This window comes from Tiliqua scincoides, chromosome 1, assembly GCF_035046505.1.
Source record: "Tiliqua scincoides isolate rTilSci1 chromosome 1, rTilSci1.hap2, whole genome shotgun sequence".
In the NCBI taxonomy this organism is placed as follows: domain Eukaryota; kingdom Metazoa; phylum Chordata; class Lepidosauria; order Squamata; family Scincidae; genus Tiliqua; species Tiliqua scincoides.
The window spans coordinates 246,654,343-246,676,631 of NC_089821.1; the positions used below are offsets into that span (position 1 = coordinate 246,654,343).

The 22,289-nt window shown below is 42.2% G+C and overlaps 1 protein-coding gene across 3 annotated transcripts in view; it reads left to right on the top strand.

Moving 5' to 3' along the window:
• LCLAT1 (lysocardiolipin acyltransferase 1) overlaps positions 1-22,289 on the top strand; it is a 154,851-nt gene that overhangs the window by 75,040 nt on the left and 57,522 nt on the right. For all 3 annotated transcript variants that reach the window (XM_066618672.1, XM_066618670.1, XM_066618671.1), the window contains exons 5-6: positions 2,037-2,183; positions 5,275-5,391. In XM_066618672.1, coding sequence (XP_066474769.1) covers positions 2,037-2,183; positions 5,275-5,391 — 264 coding nt within the window. The remainder of the gene's footprint in view (positions 1-2,036; positions 2,184-5,274; positions 5,392-22,289) is intronic.

Sequence of the window (22,289 nt, forward strand, 5' to 3'; positions counted from 1 at the left end):
ATTGAAAAATATAAAGATAATTAACTTGGATCGTTCCACACCCTAAATTCAAAAATCACTTTTTGCAAAGCAATCTACCTAGTAAACAGTTATACACAAACGCTTTAAATATCACAAATGCTTAACTATCTGCTATTTTGCATTGTAAAAACATGGAACCTTAGTTATTTTCTTACTATGTATAATGGGTGTTCTTACATATAGGCCAGGATCCAAGGAAACCTGAATTGACAAATGCTCTTCTAGGATATTGTGTGGTTTTTTAAGTGCTGCAAAAAATAAAAATAAAAAAAAATACTATGATATTCAAAAAACTGAAAACATATACAGTAGAAACTTTGATCTCACTTGTCTTCTGTTATGAGCCATGCAGTCTATGATTTCTTTTTTTGCTTATGAACTATGCTTGACTGGTATTCTAGCTCATGACTTTAATGTCAAATACAACACACAGCTTACTTCTTACTGGTATTCTGTGCATGTTGTTTTAAAACAAAAAGTGCAACACAACTTTTGTTTCTTGTTGCAATTTTCAGAGGGGAATTCTTCTTAGACTAATGGTTCCCAAACTTTTTATTGCCGGGATCCCCCTTAGTATTGTGGGCGGTGGGGGGGACTTCTGGAGTGAATTCAATGTTCATCAGATTGGGACTATTCTGATGGCCTTGCATTCCCCTTTGCCTGACATTTGATAGCAGCCAAGGCATGTTTGCCTACTCATGAATAAAAATGCACATGTGCTGCTCCTTTTCAGTTTACATAGGGCAGTGTTTTCCAATCTGTGGGTTGCAAGCCAATTTCAGGTGGGCCCCCATTCATTTCAAGGTGAATTTTGTTTTTGAAATAAATGTTGAGCCTACTTACCCACGGATTTTACCCATGGGTCTCCTGGACCTGCATTGAGCCAGATTTGACCCAGCCTGAACCTTCTGCTTCGGTTGCATCCAGATGGTGATCTGAGGGCTTGGGAGGCAGCGTCTGACTTCCAGGGAGGGCTGCACTAATTTCCCTCTGGAGGGTTTAGGGATGTCTGAACTACAGATTTCGTTATCCACATTATCTATGGTTTTCGGCATCTGCAGGAGTTCTGGGAATGGAATCCATGCGGATAATAAGGAACCATTTGTAGTAGATTTGATGCTACCATGGTCTGTGACTGCATTTGGGGAAAAGTTACAGATTTGTACTTTTAACAAGCTACTATGTATATACTTTTAACAATAATGGTCAATGGGGCTTACTTCTGAGTAAGTGTGGATAGGATTTCAGCCTTTGGGATGTTTGAGGAATTTTTTTAAACAGATCAGCACCTGCATGGGAAGGTTATGAAGGTTCTTTATTTCAAATAAATTTTAAAAACTTATTGTAAACTTTGATGTACGTACTTACTTAATTTTGAGTTTGTCATCTGGGGACTGTTAAAAATGTTCCTGCTTGATTATGTCACCTCTGGCCAAGGCATCACTAATTACCTTAGTTCTGTTGAGTCCTGACCGTCTTTCTAAAAAGTAGGTCCTGGTGCTGAAAAGTTTGAGAATCATTGACATAGGGCTCAATACACTTTCATCAGCTTGGAGGCGGAACTTTCTTCTCGAGTGTTTGGGGGAGGGAGAGCTGCATTTATTGGACAGGGACCATTCTGGTGGCATTGAGTTCCCCTCAGCCTGTCCTTCAAAGTGAATTGAGGCACATTTACCTACTCATGAATTAATGCACAGAGTGCCACTCCGTTTTAGTTTCCATAGGGCTCAATAAATTTTTCCACTTAGCTATCAGTTTGTCAGTTTTACTGCTTGATTCTGTTGTAAATTCAGCTGATTTACTGTTGGACCCACCAACAATAAGGTTGTGACCCCCAGTTTGGGAAACACTGGTGTATTCTATTTAATTATATTCCTTACAGAGAAGCTTTGAGAAATGTTGGTTTTGTCATATCCTGTTATCAAAGAGAATTTTTGTATCATGAGTTTTATGGATTTAATGAGTCAAGGAATAAATAAGTGTCTTGTTTAAAGAATCTCTTAAACTTGTTCCAGGTTGGGCCATGCAGGTTGCTGCCTTCATTTTCATTCAGAGGAAATGGGAAGAGGACAAAAATCATTTTGAAAAAATGCTGGATTATTTTTGTGACATTCAAGAACCACTGCAGCTGCTTATCTTTCCTGAAGGAACGGATCTCACAGGTACATTAATTTACTTTGTCATTCTGAACAGGAAAGATTTTGTGTCATAAGTATGTAACTTTCTTTAATGTACAGGTCCATCCTATTTATACACGAATTTGACTCAACACAAATGGCCCCTGCAAATGAGAAAGAATGTGCTGATCCCTGGAGAAGGGGAAAAATGCATCCCTTTAAAATCAGTTTTAAAAACTGAACAGTCCTTTAACAACAGCCTCCTTAATGAGAGAGAGAGAGGGCAGCAGGCTAACAATCCTTCTCTCTCTTGCAGACCTCTCCCTTACCCCAGCAAGTGAAAGAAAGGTGATCATTTTGCATTGGGGAAGGGAGGGGCTGAGTGAAGTGCTGATTGATTGTCTTCTTAATGACTCTTATCTTAGAGTCAAAAGGTCAGCAAGGCTGTTTTCCAATCATTGGAGCAAAGAAACTTTGTTTTTAAATTGATTTGCTATAGTGTTTTTTTTTTTTTTAGTGCTTGGAATGGAACCCACGCAAATAATTAGTCTCAACCTGTACAAGCAAATGCAAATTTGGTCTGTCATGGAAAATTAAAGTAAAATTTTATTAAGGTATTTACTGCTTTAAAGTAGTTTATAAGAATTGCAGTGCAATGTTAAGCTTACTTAAGCTTTATTTTATGTTTAATCAGACAACCCACTGAATTCTTGTAAGTGCTTACAACTGCAGCCTGACAGTAGTTTTGTTTTGCAAGTGATTCTTGATCAGTTGTTGCATTTCCTGTAGATCAGGTTTAGGTTGCAATCTTATGCGCACTTTCCTGGGAGTGAGCCCCATTGAACACAGTGTTCTTCACTACTTCAAAGTAGACATGTATAAAACTGCAGTGTGAGATGATACATTCACACACAGCACAGCACACACTCAATTTTTAAAGTAGTATTCTTGTACTTTTAAAGCCCTGTTAACAGTTTTCAGAAGTAATGCCTTCCTGACTAAAAGGCATTGTGGGTTGTCATTTGCCAGTTCCACCTTGTGCGATAGCCTGTACAATGGAACAACTATCTAGCCCAGTGTATACTTCCTTGCTGTCTCTGCCTTTTCAGTTGGTAATTAGTAGAAATCAGGTATCTGAAAAGTGTACTTCTTCATACAATACATTTTAGAGTGCTTCCGTGGTTTGTGATTAGGCTGCGGTTTATTTCAAATGGCAAAAATATTTGTGTGCATGTAGCTATGCCTAGAGCTGGCTTTCCAGGTATTGGTTGCAGGAAGTACTAATAGGAAAATAGTACAAAAGTCTGTATGCCTAAGTCCCCCAAGAAGGTAGAAACCACTGTTTTGTTCTGGAGTGTACCCATTCTATTCCCAAACTGATGCGCATTTCACCATCTCATGCACACGCCCAAACAATAGGTGAGGAGAAGAAGGCAGCTTGAGGGAGAAGATAAGGACAATTGTTTATAGACTGCATGATGTTCATGTGACACTAGTGTCATCAGGTGAAGTTTTTCTCTCTGCCCCTCCTTATCCTAGCACAGCAACAATTGTTTATGTATTGTATCAGCAGGTAGCCCATTGCCCTCAGATTAATCAAGATATGCACTAGAGCTGCAACTGTGTTGGGGACGTTGCTAGGTAGTTGGATGAATTTTTTTTTTCTGTCACATGTGAGAGATCCATACAGTTCAATTACTCTTAGCTTGGGTTGCCAGGCAGAATGACTCTGTGTAACAGCAGGTCCTAGTGTCTCTCTTCCTTCTAGATGCTCAGTCATGAATATAATAAATCATTAACCACATTCAAATGTTTGTTCCTGGGGACAACAGCTAGAATTATGTTCAGAAGCAAATTTGAAATACTGAATAAGACTGATAACAGGAACAGCACACATTTTATGATGGAGTAACATCATGTTCTGGTCTAGTTATCTTCCTGATGAAGTTTCACTGTCATTTTAAGACGTGCCATGATTTTATGTCCTGTTAGTGTACTGATGACCATTTTTTACAAGCAGTGTCAAGTCAAGCTGGGATGTTCGTATCAAAAGCAAGCGAGCAAACTTCACCACTACTGCTATCTTCCAGTTCTTAATTGCTGTGTCCTTTGTTTTTGTTAGCTGTGTGTGTTTGTGTATATGTGAATGCACATGTGCTTTAATAATAGTGAAATTTATAATAGTGCTGCATTCCATATCTGAAGGGCTGTGGTACCCATCTGGAGAGCTGGAAGCTGCTTTTTGAGTAGTTAGAATTTACAAATGGAAAAGGTACTTATTTATACCATAAAAAGGCAAAGTCATGCTCTGCATGCCAGAGTCTGAAGCCATTGCTTGTTTGGCTCTTTCTGTTTCTCCTACTGCTGCTGCTTCTGAATGGCTCAAGAAAGCTAAAGATAGCACCCATGATGTCTGGAATGCTTCATTCCATCTATAAACTGCCTTAAGCTGGCATACTGTCATAATTCGCACTGTGTCTTGGCTGTGTCTGCCCAAACCTCCTTCACTGACAAACAGCAGCCTGATTGGTTGTGGGCAGTATTGGTGAAACATTGTAGGAAATCCAGGCAGGCTTTGCATTGAGAAAATCTGTGCTTATTGGTCAATAGAAGCTGCTGCTTTAAGGTCTCCAGATTGTCCTTGTTTTTGATCTGACTTCTCAACTATGCCTTCTTCCTGGAATCCTACTTGGTGTTTGCTCTTCATAGAGAGTGGGAGAAATGCCCAATATAATGTTTGTCTGAAGTTCCTCGGGCATAATTTTGCACAACTTGCAAGACTTGATATCTCCAGCTCCTAGTAGATTTACCCAAGGCTCTCTTTCTAGGATTGACCTGTCCCACAGCTCTAGAATGCTCAAGTCTGTGACAAGTTTTGGCCTAAAATTGGGGAGGAAGGTGATGTCCTGTAAGTGTGCCATGGCACAGATACTTTGCCTAATAAAAGTTGGAACATGGAGAATAATGATTTTACATATTTATGTAAGAAAACAAAACAAGTATAATTTCATGGTGGTGCTCTTTTACAATCTCCTTGATCCCTTACTCCACTGATGTACTCTGACTCTAAGATGTTCGGTAGCTTAGTCACTACACTGATTTTGATCAACGTTTTGCATGCCCTTTATACCTTCAGACAACACCAAGACCCGAAGTAATGAATTTGCTGAAAAGAATGGACTCCAGAAATATGAATTTGTCTTGCACCCAAGAACTACAGGCTTCACTTTTATAGTGCAACGTTTAAGAGACGGTAATGGTTCTTTAGACATGTTGTTTTTCTCCTCTTGTCCTGTTGACTACTAATTACTTTAAATTAGCTGCTTGAAAAATGGGGTCCTATATCCCAAATGGGAAGATAATTGGTTGTCATATAGTCTGAGGAGTGGGGGCACTCTTTTTGTTATGTAAAGAAGAAATTCAAGCGCTTGCCTGTAATGAGAATACTGGCATTACAGCATATTAAATCTTTCTTGTTGGAAGCAGGAAATTGGATATATTGCACTGAATTCTATATTAAGGTATAGCCACCTAGATAAGATTGCTTCTGAGTTGAAGAACTTGGATAAGAGCTACGAGTTACATATGTATACAGGTGCAACCTATTTATCCATGGATTTTTTATCTTCGGATTTGTCTCAAGTGAATCGGGGGGGGGGCAACGACTGAAAGTCGCACACACCTTTGTCTCCTTTGCCCTGCGCTGGATCTAGGCAGCCCAAAATACTTTAAAAAGGCTCGCCCAGGCAGGGAAATAGCCCTGGAGCCATGGAAGAGGTTCTCCTTTCAGTACACTGCAAGGAACAGTAACACTCTTGGAGCCCCTGAGCCAGCAAAGAGGCTGAAGAGGGCATGGGGGGTAGAAAACGTCTGTAGCCAGAACATGTGCAGCAAGGTGGAGCTCTCTCTCTCTCTCTCTCTCTCTCTCTCTCACACACACACACACACACAGGCACAGGTGTGGTAGCAACAGAGGGGATTGCTTTAAAAAACCCAGGGAGTGTTTGCCCAACCCCCCCCCCATGGTTCAGGCAATCACAAACAAGCCTTCCCACCAAGCAAAGCATGAGATTTAACCTACAATCCTCTCCACACTTTCCTGGGAGTAAGCCCCATTGACTGGAATGGGGCTTACTTCTGAGTAGAAATGCATAGGACTGGACTCTTAAAAGCTCAGCATTCCAACTGTGAAAGAAGCAGGGCAGCAGGCAGCGGGAGGGCTTGCCCAATTCCCCCCCCCCAGGTGGTGTATGCTCTCCAGCCTAAGGAAACAAAACGGTGCAGGTGCTCCAGCCTACGGAAACAAAACAGTCCAGCAAGCAAGCCTTCCCAGCAAGCAAAGCATGAGTTTTAGGCTACAATCCTCTCCACCCTTTCCTGGGAGGAAGCCCCATTGACAACAATGGGGCTTACTTCTGAGTAGAAACGCATAAATAGGCTGCACCTGTATAACAAAGCCCCAACTTCTTGTCTTAATTTGCTCTGATAAAAATCACAACGCAGAGAAGGTGAAGGGGCTTAATCATTTTCCCCATTGACACTTTCTGCCTCAAGATAGTGACTTCCCACAGATTTCACACCTGTGTTGCAAATACACATGTGGAATCCCTCCATATCATCTGTGCATGGAAGAAGTGAGTTTAAGTGGGAAAAGGTGAAAGATCTTATCCCACTGTTTGTTCACAATCAAAGCCTATTTCATTGGTTTCCCATATGTTATCTGCAAGACCTGAAAAAAAAAAAACCTAATGTGTATATAGTACTCTTAAATATTCCAAAAGAATTCACATGTTACACGTTGTGGTGATAATCATGCAAGGTAAGGAAGTATTATTATCTCAGTGTTGCAGCTGGGGAACTCACACTGGTAGGCAGTAGCTTGCTTAAGGCTATCTAATGAGGTCATGGCAGAGATGATATTTGAACTGTGGAGGTTCTGGATCACAACTAGGTCTCCTAGCTGCTATGTCACACAAGCTCTCAGAAAGAAAGAAAAAATAGACAGGTATCTGCAGTGCACGGTTTCACTGATCAACCACATCACTATTTTGTTTACTTTTTTCATTTTTAACATAGAATTTATGTTAAAATTCCTTTGTGTTCCTCACACATGACATTTTAGGGTTATATCCCAAGGTTTTTTTGTTCACTGAAGATCTTCCATTTTTGTAAGGGAGGGAAAAACAATTTTGCCCATCCCTCCTCCTCTATTCAACCTCTTGTTCCTGCTCCCTTACAAAATCTGTGCCTGAACATAGGGCACAACCTTTAGTATTTAAGATGGATTATACATTTTGTGATTAAAAATGAAAAATTGGTAGCTTTTATCATTCTTGGTATTACTTTTTGATGTAATCTCTAGCCTGCATGATGTATAGAAACATTTTCTAGGGAATGAGTTTATGAGCTGAATTTGATAGTGGTCATAGTTCATTCAGCCAGTTTTTAAAATGGTCTTGGGGGATGGGGTGGGGTTGATGATAAATGTATACATGTTGAAGAGTCCTTCTGAATGTTCCACCACAGCAGATACGCTTTCAGAAACATTTACAGTTCTGTGGTCAAGAGACCTGTCAAGTGCTTATAGTGGACCTGTCAAATGACCTCTTTATCACAGGCACAATAAATGAATATGGATCCTGCTCCTCCGCCCCCAAAAAACATTTAGTGTATCTTAAGTCTCCAGAGCTTAGTAACATAATTGGCTATTGGCATTTTCAAAGAAATGTGTGCAGAACAAAAGTTCTCACACTGCTTTTTTTCTGCAGTTAAAATGATGTTAGAAATTCATTTGTTTCCATTGTAAGTGTTGGCTGTAGCTCAAGCCACTCTGAAAGAAGGCAGGATTAAGAGCATAGGAAAGTTACTTTTCAGGTTGTTATGGTGAAGCCTTCAATATCATGCCTATATCTTTGCAGACTTTTTTTTACCCTTGTGCATGGATGACGTGCATAGATGACAACCTTAAATGCTTCGTGTTTTTCTGTGAATATATTTTGGCTCATGGCAGTTTTCCATTCCTCAGGCTGAAATGCATTCCCTTCAGGCATAAGTACATTATTTAGCTCCAAAAATAGGTCAGTGCAAAAGGGGAAAAATGTCATGAGAAGTTTAATTGCTTTTTTAACTTTGCAAAAATTAATTTCATTTGTCAAGAGCCCTGATTAATCTGTATTGTGGGCTGTCGTATGAATGAATTACCTGTTTTATTATAAATGCCACTGTTATATGAACCATAAAAATGCTAAGGAAGAATATGAAGCAATAACCTTCAGAAGAGAGTTATACTTGCCTCTTTCGTACTGAGCATTAGCAAGGGCCTGATGTTCACTCAGGTGAAATATTGAACCTTCCTTACTAGTGTTTTGTTTGCTAAGCTTTATTTCAGTCTCAAAATCACATTAATAGATTTTTTCCCCTCAGCATGGCAGCTATATTTATAAATTCTTGACCTCTAATCTCCCACCTCCAAACTTCTGTAGCTATTGTTTTGATTTCTTTTGGGTGTTAGGGGAATTCGTAACAAGGGAATTCTCAAGGGAAATTGTTCTAGACGTTCCAGCTGTCTCTTCTCTCTGCTCCCAGACATCACCTCTGTTGGGTTTTAACATATCCTTTAACCAACAGTCTCATAGTTCAGGGCTTGTGGATCATTTTGTTTCTGCAGCATTTGTCCCAGTTTAAATTAATGTAGACCAGAGGCAGTTGGTACCTGTGCCTCTGTTTAGCATTATACTATAATTCCTTATAGTAGATTTGAAGTAGCCCTTAATACAGTGGCTCCCAAACTGTGCGTCATGATGCTGTGCCCCATCAGGGATACCATGCTGCTCCAAACACTGGTTGGAGGCTTGGAGATTTGGGGAGAGCACAGAGTGCAAAAAATAGGTGCTGGGAAAAACCCTTCTGCCTGACCTGGCCCTCTAACTACTGCTTTTTGGAGGTGTTTCAGGTCTCCAAACCTGGACGTAACTGGCAATGGCATCATTGCCAGTCACATCTGGAAGTCACAAGGGGCAAATGCAGTGTGGGGGGGGGACTGCTGCAGGTCTCAACAGTTTGGGAATCCCTGCCCTTGTCTCTAGCCTCTGCTCTCAGACAAGTAAAAGTAAATTACATTGCTCTCCAGAATTAGCATATATAACAAGAACATAAGTCTTTAAAAGTAAGCTGTTTATATATAAACTTTGGAATGGATTATTAGGATGATATGAGAGAAACTTGTTTCAAAAATAAAAATTAGATTACCTCCTTGATGCACTAAGAGTAGTCTTGAATGCACACTTTTTCCCCCAGCCACATAAAGCATCTAGCATTCTCCAACACATGGGCTGGATCCAGTGCCCTGTTGAATATCTCCCCTTCATGATTGGTGCTTGCAGTAACGTGGGAGAGCCTCTTGTTTGTGCCATAGAGCGCCTAAGACCTTCATGCTTGCTTTGTGCTTCTGAGTCTTTCACCCCAGCTGGCTTTGCAACCAGATTTCTGGGCATGTGCAGCTGGCCAGTGCAAAGCTCAGGGGGCTATCTGCAGCGCAAATGAGAAGCCCCAGGGCAGAACAGGAAGCGCCTTCTGTGCCGGAGACTGGTTTACAGGCATGCAGTGGTCTCCACTTTGGGAGACTGCTGCTGTATCAGATAAAAATAGCAATTCAAACAAAAGAAACACACCTTTAAAGATTGAGTGAAGTATCATAAATTTGATTGGATGTCATTAAAAACCTGTGAAAAAGGATAGTCTTCATCTAGCACAGGGGTGTCCAAACCCCAGCCCTGGAGCCACTTGCGGCCCTCGAGGCCTCCCAGTGCAGCCCTCAGGGAGCCCCCAGTCTCCAATGAGCTGGATCCAGTGCCCTGTTGAATATCTCCCCTTCATGATTGGTGCTTGCAATAACGTGGGAGAGCCTCTTGTTTGCACCATAGAGCCCTTAGGAGATTTGTTGGAGATTGCATTGGCCTCACGCAACTGCTCTCAGCATGAGGGCGACTGTTTGTCCTCTCGCATAAGCTGTAGGATGAGGGCTCCCTCCACTGCTTGCTGTTTCACATCTGTGATGCAGTAGCGGCAGCAAAGGAAAGGCCAGCCTTGCTTTGTGCAAGGCCTTTTATAGACCTTGAGCTATTGCAAGACCTTCATTCATTCATATAAGTTCATCTTGAATATATTAAATTTATGTAAATTTATGTAAGTTTATTCAAATTTTAAATGTAAATTAATTCTTTTTTTCTCCGGCCCCTGACACAGTGTCAGGGAGATGATATGGCCCTCCTGAGAAAAGCTTTGGACACCCCTGATCTAGCACATAAACAACAGTAATGAAAATACCAGGCACACATGCATAGGGTCAGAGCACTGGCGTCGGTAGGGGGATGCGGGCCTCACCGGGTGACGCGCTGGGGGGGGGGTGATGCGCCGTGGGGAGGACATGCTAATGTTGCGGCTTCAGGAGCTACCCCATCATGCCATACACTGTTGGATGCGGAATTCCCAGCAGAGTGCAATGCAAAAAACAGAATTGAAATAGCTCCTTTCGTTCCAGAGTTATGGCCAAAAACAGGAAAGAAAAAATGCATGGAGCCCTATAGAAAGTGAAAGTGAGCCATATCGCGCAGTTACTTGTGAGTAGGCGAACTTGCCTTAGTCTGTTGGAAAGGGCAGGCTGAGATGACTCCAGCGATGTCAGAATGGTCCTGATCCAATGAAAGCAGCCCCCAACACACCTGAGAAGGAAGTCCCTCCCTCCCTCCTGCAGTCTGTTGGGCTCTATGGAAAGCAAACTCAGCCACATGGTCGTGTTTATTCATGAGTAGGCAGGCGTGCCTTGCCTTTTGGTCAGGCCAGGCAAAGGGGAACGTGAGGCCACCAGAAGGGTCCCGATTTGATGGAACTGGAGCACAACAAATGCTCCAGAAGGCAGCCTCCCCCCCCCTCCCACTAAGAAGGACAAAGAAAAGAGGCTTCAACTGGTAAGGGGAAAGTTTTCTATTTTGCACTTGCAAAGCCAGGTGGGTCCTTATCTTGATATGCCTGAAATAGAAGAACTTTAAACTGGGCACTGGGGAGGGCTGGAAATCTTACTGATTCTTTTTCTGGGGAGGGGGGGTATTGCAAGCAGGCTACAGAGTAAGCTCCATTGACCACTATGGGTCTTACTTCAGAGTAGACATGCACAGGATTGGGCTCACAGGCTGCAATCCCACCCACACTTTCCTGAGAGTAAGCTCCATTGACTACAATAGGACTTACTTCAGAGCAGATTCACTTGGTGGAACAGGACTGGCTCCCTCTTATTTAATTATTTCTTTTAATTTAATTATTTATAATTATTTATTTTAATTTGCTTGATGATGTCACTTCTGGCCATGACATCACTTCCAATAGGTCCTGGAGAGATTGTCATTCTAAAAAGTGGGTCCCCGTACTAAAAGTTTGAGAACTGCTGCAATAAAGTGTTAGTAAGTTGACATGGGTGTGTGTGTGTGACTCTACAAGTTTTCAAAATCACTAAAATCAGAGTTTGGAGGATTAATACCATCATGTTATACATCAATCAATGCGTAATTTCATGCAGAATGCAATGAAACAAACCACATTGAAATATCTGTGTTCTACCAAAAGGTACAGCCGAAAAAGGTGCAGTGGGGGCGGGGCAATAATACATCACCACGCCCACCACTTGGGGCGTTGACCAACCCACTGCATGGGGTGACGTGCAGGCCTCCCGCGCCAGGTGACGCTAATCCTAGTGACGCCACTGGGTCGGAGTGCCATAATTTGGATGACACCACTGAGAAAGACTTCTCCTTGGTAAAGGACTAGGGTCCCTTGACCTCAGAAGATGGAGGCACCCAAAAAAGGATTTCTGAAGACCTTTAGTGGCTCTGCTGAGATAATCTTGACCAGTTAAATTTTGGAGCACTGTTCAAAGACAGTCTTATTCAGAGTGCTTTGCAGTAGTTTGGTCCTTATTTTGAAACAGTGTGTAAACAGTAGAGTAGCCGGCATTCAAGATGTCGTGGTCACAGGTACCAAGCACAACAGTGAATCTAGCAGTACCTTTATGTTGTGAACCTACTCCTTCAGGAGGAGTAAAATTTCCTTCACGTCAGACTTAATGCCTGATCCCTTGTCACCAGGCTTACCCACTACCAACAACATTGTCTTTTATCTGCATTCTGTTTGTTAGCTGTTTCCAGGCACCTACTTAGGTATTCTACTCCTCACTGGAGTTTGTGGTTAGTTACATGATTGAAGTAATGTTGATCTCAGTGATACAGAGAAATACAAATAGGTGCAGCATTTGCCAAATAAATAGAAGATTGATCCATACATGATCTGCAGTCACTAAAATGACATCATATTCTCCTACTGTACTGTTGCACAGTACAACATAGGAGCAAGTCTCAAGAAGCGACTGTATTCCATTTTAAATATCCTCAAAATATCATATCATATACCTATTCTTTAGATGATGTTTATAATAAACTGGTTAAATTGGTTACATGGTTAAAAGCAACACAGATGGCAATCCTAGATTTGAAATCATTGTGGGGGAGGGATTTATGAAATTCTGTTACTTTTCCATCTGATCCATATAGAACCAGTGACTATTGACTATTAACCAGTGACTATTGTTCATGTTAGCAGAGGTATTTTGCTTTCCGTACAATCATGGAAGGAACTGTGACTTTGGGGACTCTGTAATTACCTGTGTGCTACAATTGATAGCTTGGCACACTACTGCAATGAAGTAATGCTTATGTTCCATTACATTATGTAAATAAAATGAAGCGCTTGGCACTGGTCTCCTTTTGTAGTCCCCACAGCCTAAAGAATGCAGTTAAATGAGGAGAGGGCAGTGGCTTGGGTAGACTGGCCCACACTGTAGCATACTGTATAGAAAGCCTTTGGCATTTTAGGAAGTCCAATAGATTCTTGCACCAGGAAAGTGGTGTTCTGTGAACGTCAACTGATGGCTCAGAACATTGCAACCAGGGCTGTTTCACTTTGGGAGCTCAGAAAATCCTTACCTTTTTTCAAATAGTCAGAAGAGCAGCACAATTTCTAGCATCCTAAGCTGGCCTAGCACATTGCTTAGCACTACTGCACTGGTAGAAGCCACCATAGCTGGGTGTACCATTGTGCAAAGTGTTACGCAGCACAGACATCTGAGAGAAATGGAGCACAATCTTCCTTCTCCATCCCAGTTTTCCCTGTTGAAACTGGTTGCAGTAGTTCCTGTCGGGGAAGCTCATGATAGAATATGCAAGGCTTTGGGGCAGAAATGGGTTTTCACAATGAACTGTAAGAAGGAGAGAAAACATAGCTTGATATATAGAAAGGGGAATCAGCTCTCCTCACGTAATGAGCAGAGTTTCAGTTATAGTTCCGTAGTTCTATCCAGTGCATTGCCTTGTGAGGCCAACCACTTTTAAGCTCATGAGACACTGGGACAAACAGAAGTGAAGAATACATTGTAAGATGCAGTTACCAAGTTAAATAGAGGAACCTGCATATAATATTCCATTGCAGTGAAGCATATTAAGAGGATTGGATCTGGTGCTATACAGTGTATAGCATTTTGCTGTATTAACATCTTTGTTTATCCAAGCTGCAGCTGGCATACTTGCAGCTCCTCTTGCTATTATCAAAGGAGCAGCAGCAGATTAGTTCAAACCACCTTGTTTAAAGACTTTTCTAGTACAAAACATCTGAAATTACAAAGCAGTTAGGGCTGTCCTACAATTAGAAAAATCTTAGTCAGTCATATGAGTCTTAATTGATTAGATGTGCATAAATTTGCATATAAATAAAACAGTAAATTTGAGGCTGGGAAGCATTTGTTTTAGACAGTGTTTGTATTTGTTTTAGACAGTACAGGCAAACATCACAGCAGGCACCATCTCAGAGGCATTCCCTCCTGTGTCTGAGTGAAAGGAAATGCCTCTAAATCAGGGGTGTCCAAACATTTTGGCAGGAGGGCCACATCATCTCTCTGACACTGTGTCGGGGGCCGGAAAGAAACTGTAATTTAAATTTAAAATTTGAATAAATTTACATAAGAACAGCCCCACTGGATCAGACCATAGGCCCATCTAGTCCAGCTTCCTGTATCTCACAGCGGCCCACCAAATGCCCCAGGGAGCACACCAGATAACAAGAGACCTCATCCTGGTGCCCTCCCTTGCATCTGGCATTCTGACATAACCCATTTCTAAAATCAGGAGGTTGCGCATACACATCATGGCTTGTACCCCATAATGGATTTTTCCTCCAGAAACTTGTCCAATCCCCTTTTAAAGGTGTCTAGGCTAGACGCCATCACCACATCCTGTGGCAAGGAGTTCCACAGACCAACCACACACTGAGTAAAGAAATATTTTCTTTTGTCTGTCCTAACCAGCCCAACACTCAATTTTAGTAGATGTCCCCTGGTTCTGGTATTATGTGAGAGTGTAAAGAGCATCTCCCTATCCACTCTGTCCATCCCCTGCATAATTTTGTATGTCTCAATCATGTCCCCCCTCAGGCGTCTCTTTTCTAGGCCGAAGAGGCCCAAATGCCGTAGCCTTTCCTCATAAGGAAGGTGCCCCAGCCCCGTAATCATCTTAGTCGCTCTCTTTTGCACCTTTTCCATTTCCACTATGTCTTTTTTGAGATGCGGCGACCAGAACTGGACACAATACTCCAGGTGTGGCCTTACCATAGATTTGTACAATGGCATTATAATACTAGCCGTTTTGTTCTCAATACCCTTCCTAATGATCCCAAGCATAGAATTGGCCTTCTTCACTGCCGCCGCACATTGGGTCGACACTTTCATCGACCTGTCCACCACCACCCCAAGATCTCTCTCCTGATCTGTCACAGACAGCTCAGAACCCATCAGCCTATATCTAAAGTTTTGATTCTTTTGCCCCAATGTGCATGACTTTACACTTACTGACATTGAAGCGCATCTGCCATTTTGCTGCCCATTCTGCCAGTCTGGAGAGATCCTTCTGGAGCTCCTCACAATCACTTCTGGTCTTCACCACTCGGAAAAGTTTGGTGTCGTCTGCAAACTTAGCCACTTCACTGCTCAACCCTGTCTCCAGGTCATTTATGAAGAGGTTGAAAAGCACCGGTCCCAGGACAGATCCTTGGGGCACACCGCTTTTCACCTCTCTCCATTGTGAAAATTGTCCATTGACACCCACTCTCTGCTTCCTGGCCTCCAACCAGTTCTCAATCCACGAGAGGACCTGTCCTCTAATTCCCTGACTGTGGAGTTTTTTCAGTAGTCTTTGGTGAGGGACCGTGTCAAACGCCTTCTGAAAGTCCAGATATATAATGTCCACGGGTTCTCCCGCATCCGCATGCCTGTTGACCTTTTCAAAGAATTCTATAAGGTTCGTGAGGCAAGACTTACCCTTACAGAAGCCATGCTGACTCTCCCTCAGCAAGGCCTGTTCGTCTATGTGTTTTGAGATTCTATCTTTGATGAGGCATTCCACCATCTTACCCGGTATGGATGTTAGGCCTATAGTTTCCCGGGTCCCCCCTCTTTCCCTTTTTAAAAATAGGCGTGACATTTGCTATCCTCCAATCTTCTGGCACCATGGCTGTTTTGAGGGACGGCCTCAAATATATTGAGAGACGTTTTGAGAGACGGCCATCTCTAATATATTGATGAATATATTAGAGATGGAACTTATATGAAAGAATGAAGGTCTTGCAATAGCTCATAGCCTTTAAAAGGCCTTGCACAAAGCAAGGCTAGCCTTTCCTTCACTGCCACTGCTGCATCACAGACATGAAACAGCAAGTAGTGGAGGGAGTCCTCGTCCCACAGCTCAGGTAAGAGGTCATGAGGAGCTGTGAGCAGTTGCATTGGGCCAGCATGAGCCCCACCAAGTCTCTGGAGGGCCAGAGGCTCATTGGAGACTGGGAGTTCCCCAAGAGCCGGATTAGTCACCCCCGAGGGCTGCAAGTGGCCCCCAGGCTAGGATTTGGGCATCCCTGCTCTAAACTGATGCTCCCCTCTGTAGTTTTTATGAATACTATCATTTATCTTTAAAAAAATAGTGCCATTAAGCAGCAGCCCCTCTTTAGTCAATGAAAAACATTTTAAATCAGTTAATTTAACCAATTAATTTACTTATGGTTACAGTCCAAAAATCATTTAGCACTTTGTTACATGCAAAGTGGTGTGAAAAATCCACGAATGCTTTATATCAGTGTTTCTCAATCAGTGGTACTCGTACCACTGGTGGTACTTGAGCTGGTACTGGTGGAACCCCCAGACGCCTGCTGCATGGTAGTGAGACCTGCAACGCAATGCAATGAACAGCAGTAGGAAGCTCAACTTTGCAGGAAGAGCTCCAGTGTGTGCTTTCATGCGATCAAAAAAGACTTCATGTCTGCCCTGAGCCTCTTACTGGTGTTTGTCATGTTGCATCTGGTCTCCCATCAGGAAGTAACTAGTGATGACATTATCATCAGTTCTTTCTGGTGGTATTTCCAATAGGTGGACAGTGTGAAGTGGTACAGCAGGGGACAAACACTGAAAAATGCTGCTTTATATTGTTATCAAATCTGGAAATTCTGTTCTGGTAATTCCCAAATTTTATTGATTTAAATCTCTGCATAAAGGCTGCTGCTTATTCATGATTCATTCTGAAGTCCTGCCATGTTCAGGATAGGAAACATATTTGATACAGCATAATTGTTAAAGCTTGAACAAAAGAGGTTTCAAGTATCTTGAACAGATACAGGTCCAGCTTGTTATACGTGGATTTTTAATACACAGATTTGACTCAACACAAATGGCCACTGCAAATGAGATGGAATGTGTATATCCCTAGAGAAGGATAAAAATGCATCTCTTTAAAATCACAGTTTAAAACCTGCTTTTCTTACTGTTGTAGAGAGACAGTCATGCAAGTGATCATTCCATTCCTCAGCTGAGCCAAGGCAAAGTCAGGGGGTTCTTTGCATTTCTGATTGCCGACTGCCTCAGTACAACAGTAAGCTTTTTTTAAACCACAATTGTAAAGGGATGCACTTTTTAATTTTTTTTAAAACCGCTTTTATTTAACACATTTTCAAAAGGGAATCCCAGAATTAAACTCCTATGGGTGTGGAGGCATGACCCTATTCCATTAGGAACAATGGAGGGGCGAGAAACCTGGAAGTGAGTCTTTAAATCTATTTTTCCATTGTTTTATAATCCATAGATTTTTTTAATCCAGTGGATAATGAGGGATGACCTGTAAATGCAGAGGCTTTGGAGGAACCTTCAATGGTTGAGGATTCCACAACTAACTGTGTTGCACATCCATTAAGACTGCCTTTCCCTACATGTGACATTTGCTGATAACAGCACATTATGGTCAGTCAATCTGAACATAAGGAAGTGTGGGTATCTAAAATATAAACGGTACAAGGCATCCTATATTAAATCCTTTCTTTTAAAAGTACAAAATGGCTTTGCACCAGTGTTTCAGTTTATAAGTGGTGTGCACCTTTTGTCTCATCTATCTGCAGTCCAGCCTCTGCTAATTGGACAGTGCAGTGTCTCTGACTTCTTCACTACTCCTGTTGTTAAAAGAGATTCTGGGAAAAAGCAAAACCAACACAAGCATAGAACCTGGAAAGTTTTTGTATCAGATCTGAGTGATGCAGTTAGGGCGCAATCCTACCCTGTGCTGGAACAGGCAAGTCAAGTGGCTTGTGCTGTGTCCAGTGCAGGATTGGGGCCAGAATTGGCTCAGCCAGAGGCAAGGGTAAGGCGCCTTACCTCTGGGTAAGGTGCCCTGGACCCTATGAGTCTCCTTGGACCCGTGCCACCTCTGGAGGTGGTGCAAATCTGACAGTGGAGCAACTTCAAGCCGCTCCGAACTCCCTGGGGACTCCCTGGGAACAGGGAACTGCTGAATCCCAGCCCTGCCTCCCACTCCCTGCCCACTCACCCCTGGGGCTGCCCACCAACCGCCCTCCCTCTGCCCAGTAACGCTTCCTCCCCACCCACCCTAGAGCCTTGCGTTGGCCCAAGTGGCCCGATGCAAGGCTCACTGTGCAAACTGCCACGGAGGCTGAATTCAGTCTCCATGTGCCAGGGCACCTCTGTGCACTGGTGCGACTTGCTCACGAGGAGGCGCAAACGTGCTTTACAGCACGTTTATGGCCCCCCTAGTCCAGCGCAAGGGACTTGTGCCAGCCCAAGTGCAGCTTAGGATTGCACTGTTAGTTGATTCAGCTTAATTTTAGTATCTACCATGTGATGATGATGGTAAAATCATTCTTGGTTGCAGAACTTTATAGTGCAGTTTACGATCTTCTTGTCATGGCTTAGGTCTAAACTGAGTTATTTTTGAACATGCTTTTTGGATACCCTTTTCTGTAATGTTTAGAGGTTACATTCTGCACAAAGAACTATCATCTTGTTGCTAGGGGAGAAATTGTTTCCCAGAGACAAAATAGTATTATTTGAGATGTGCTGGGAAATTGTGGGTTTTTTTCACCATAGGTGCTATCTTTTAAGGATACTAGATCAGTGTTCCCAAACTGTGAGTCCGGACCTGATGATTAGTGAATTGTATAACTGACAAGCTGATAACTGTCAACAAAAATATTGAGCCCTATAGAAAGTGAAACTGGAGTCACTTGTGCGTGTTTAGTCATGAGTGGGTGAACGTGCCTCAGCCCACTTCAAAGGGCAGGCGGAGAGGACTGCACCACCACCAGAATGGTCCTGATCCAATGAACACATGTCCCAAAAAACACTCAAGAAGGAAGCCCCCCCCCCCAGCTGACAAGGAAAATGTATTGAGCCCTGTGGAAAGTGAAAACTGAACCACACGTCTGTTTACTCACGATTAAGCAAGTGCCTTGGGTCCCATCCAAGGCCAGGCAAAGGAGAAGACAAGGCCACCAGAATGGTCCTGATTTGATTAACATGGAGCTCAGCAAATGCTCCAGAAGGCAGGCCCCCCACCATTGTAAAAAAGGATAAAAACGGGCTAGAATGAAACGGGAAAGATGAAACTTTTAAGTTTTATAAAGCTAGGTGGATCCCGATAGAGTGTCGTTTTAAAAAGTGGATCCCAGTGCTAAAAAGTATAGGAACCTCTGCTTTAATCCTTAAATACTCAGGTATGAGTACAAATTTGAAGCAAATGTATCTCTGAGTTAAATTTTATGCAGTACTGACTTGCAGCTCTTTCTTATAGGAGAGGTGGTTTAGTGAAGTGGTCAGAAGGCTAAATTACAGTATGTTTCAGAAATTCCCTGGTTTGAATCTCGCTTCTGCCATGAACTTGCTAAGTAACTTTAGACAAGAATTGTCTCTGTCAGCTCCCCAGCTACTATACTATACTAATGCATCATTACCTTACAGGTTTGTTGTAAGGATTATATTAATGGAAGTGAAGTGTTTTGCTGATTATGATGATTCTGGTCTGTCTGAGCATACAGAAATGTTCTGGCATCTTTAATAAAAATGGTGAAATATCTGGTAGTCACCTCTCTGAAAAATGTAACTTATCATTTCAGTTCCCTTTGCTTAGATTACAGTATGGACAAGCTTGAATAGCATCCTTGTCAAACTCTGTAGTTTGACAGTTCTGTAGTTTTGAATTCTGTAGTTTGTTTCAGGAGCTTTAGTGTAGGATACTAGGATGTAGGATTTATGCATATTATATGAAGACACAGATATTGATCATAGAAAAAGCCTGCTGAGATACTGTGAACTTTTCTTACTAAATGAGTGTACATGAATCGTCGGTCTCTGGTAAACTTCTGATGTGTACAGTCACCTTTCCCAGGTTTCAAGTCTATTGTTTCAGTTGGAAAACTGTGTTTGAACTTTTCATTCAAAACAACAATACTGGCCCCTAGAGGACAAGTGTGCTAATTTGAGATGCATTTTCTAATACAGATTCTCAAAATGTGACCTATAATAGAGTGGATATGCTGTCACTAACTGGCTTAATTTAGAAATGTCAAACTTTACACTCTTATATAAGTCTTTGCTGTTTTTCCCCTGAATCTCCAGATTCCATATTACAAATGCATGTTTTTTGTTTCCTTCTATCCAAGCTAACTCTCATTCACTTACAGACTCCTTTAACTGCCAATAGTTCCCTTGCCAAATCAGTGTGTGCATCACATGGGGGCTCATTTTCTCCTACCCTCCTTATTCCCCAAATGCTCAGACTTTGGCCTGTCACTATGAGATTGACTCACATCTTTGGCCCTGACAATCAATGGCTGGGTTTTACTGAAGATCTCTTCAGAGCATTGGCATATTTATTTTGGCTGGATGTTGCCATGGGTACCAAAGTTGAACAGTCAAAACATACCATGTAGAAATGCTCAGGGAAATGTTATAATGGAGTCGGAACTCTTGAAAAATGCATTTTTTTGGGAAATGCAAACAGGTATTCACGTCTATGCCTTTTAAGAAACTGCCATCATATTAGAAACATGGCTCTCTTTCCAAAGTCATTTTTCCAAGTCTTGTTCTGACTGTATAATATTAAGGCAAGTGGAGAAAATAAGAGGCTCAGATTTAACGGATTGCTTTGCTGAATGAACACAGTGCATGCAAAGAGTGCTATGTGGTACCTGTGTGAACTGTATTCCTTGCAGGGTTGGGGCTGTATGCACCATTCCTAACAGTTCTGACAACAGTTCTGACATCAACCATCATTTTTCTGCCTCCTCACCTCAAAGAGTTCATAGGTGCTGTTGTGCTAATAGTCTTTACTATAGTTAGGCAACACAGAAGTGGAAAATGACCATCCCACCAGCTTACTTCCAGCATGTGGTTGCCTACAGGTACCTGGGACCAGAATGTTTTGCATAATTTAACAGTAAATACAGTATTTACAATGGTTGAATTCTGAATTTTATTCCATTCCATTCTGTAGCTTGTTCTCTTTTTTTGGGGGGGGGGGGGTAAGGCTACAATCCTATACAGGCTTGTTTGGGAGTAAGTCCCTTTGAACATAGTGGAACGTACTTCTGAGTAAACATGTATAGGATTGCACTGTTTGTCTGCGTGTATTGTTATGATTCCAGGATAGGGAAGGCTCATATTTTACTAGCAGAGCAAGCGATTTATATGTACTAGGTCCCAGCTTCAGTTATTTGCACCACTAATGAAAGGATCTGAAGTAGCAGGGCTAAAGAGGACATCTGCATAGGACGTTGCTGGGCTGCTACTGGTCAGAGTAGGTAGTACTGGACTAGACAGACTTGTTCTAATGCAGCTGCATATGTTCAACAGACCTCTTTGAAGACAGGCTCTGTAGATGATGAAGCACCAACACCAAAATTCTGTGTGTTTGATGATTTTTTTTTTCAGTGGGTTGTGCTTTAGAACAAACTTCTGCGAGGCCCTTGGGCCAATTGCAGCCCATTCTCTGTTTACAGCTTCCTGACGGAATTCCAGACTCTCATTGTTTGTGGCCACCATTTTGTGGAAACATCTAAGTCCTGTCAAGTGGGCTTAGGGATCGAGAGGGATGCCTGTTTTGGTATATCTGCATCGCTTGTCCTCTCCCTGTATTCAGAGGAGCATGGTGGAATGGGTGCCACTTTCTTCAGTCTCTTGCAGTCAGAGTCAGCCTGCTGCACCTGTTACTCCTTCACTGTGTAAACTGCAGGAAGCACTAGCACCTTATAGGCTGTTGCCACTGAACTCAGGGCAAAAGTTTGTGCTGTGCAGATATATGTAGCTGTAGCCCATTAAGCTGAGGAAGGTTGTATTTGGGGGAGTTGGGAGAGCTGACAATAGGAGGAGACACTTATACCTAAGTGTTCTTCAACCTGTGGGTTGTGACTCTCCAGGGTGTCGTGATGCCTCATATGGGGGGGCCGCAGCTGGAGTTTTATTTATGTGAGTTCGTGAAAACCATTCTGTGTGCACCTGCAGAATGCACCTTCAAAATGCTGCAGAATTTATTTAATGTTCCAAGTGTCAGAAATTGTGTTAGCTTTCTTTCTGAAATGTTTTTTGCTTTCAGTTTGGAAATATTTACTTCAGTTTGGTTCAAATATATTGGAAACTGTACTGTGTGGGTCACCAGTCTTGTTTTTTTTTTTATTTTGTGGTTCATGGCACAAAGAAGGTTGAAGACCACTGCTTTAACTATCTTTCTCCAA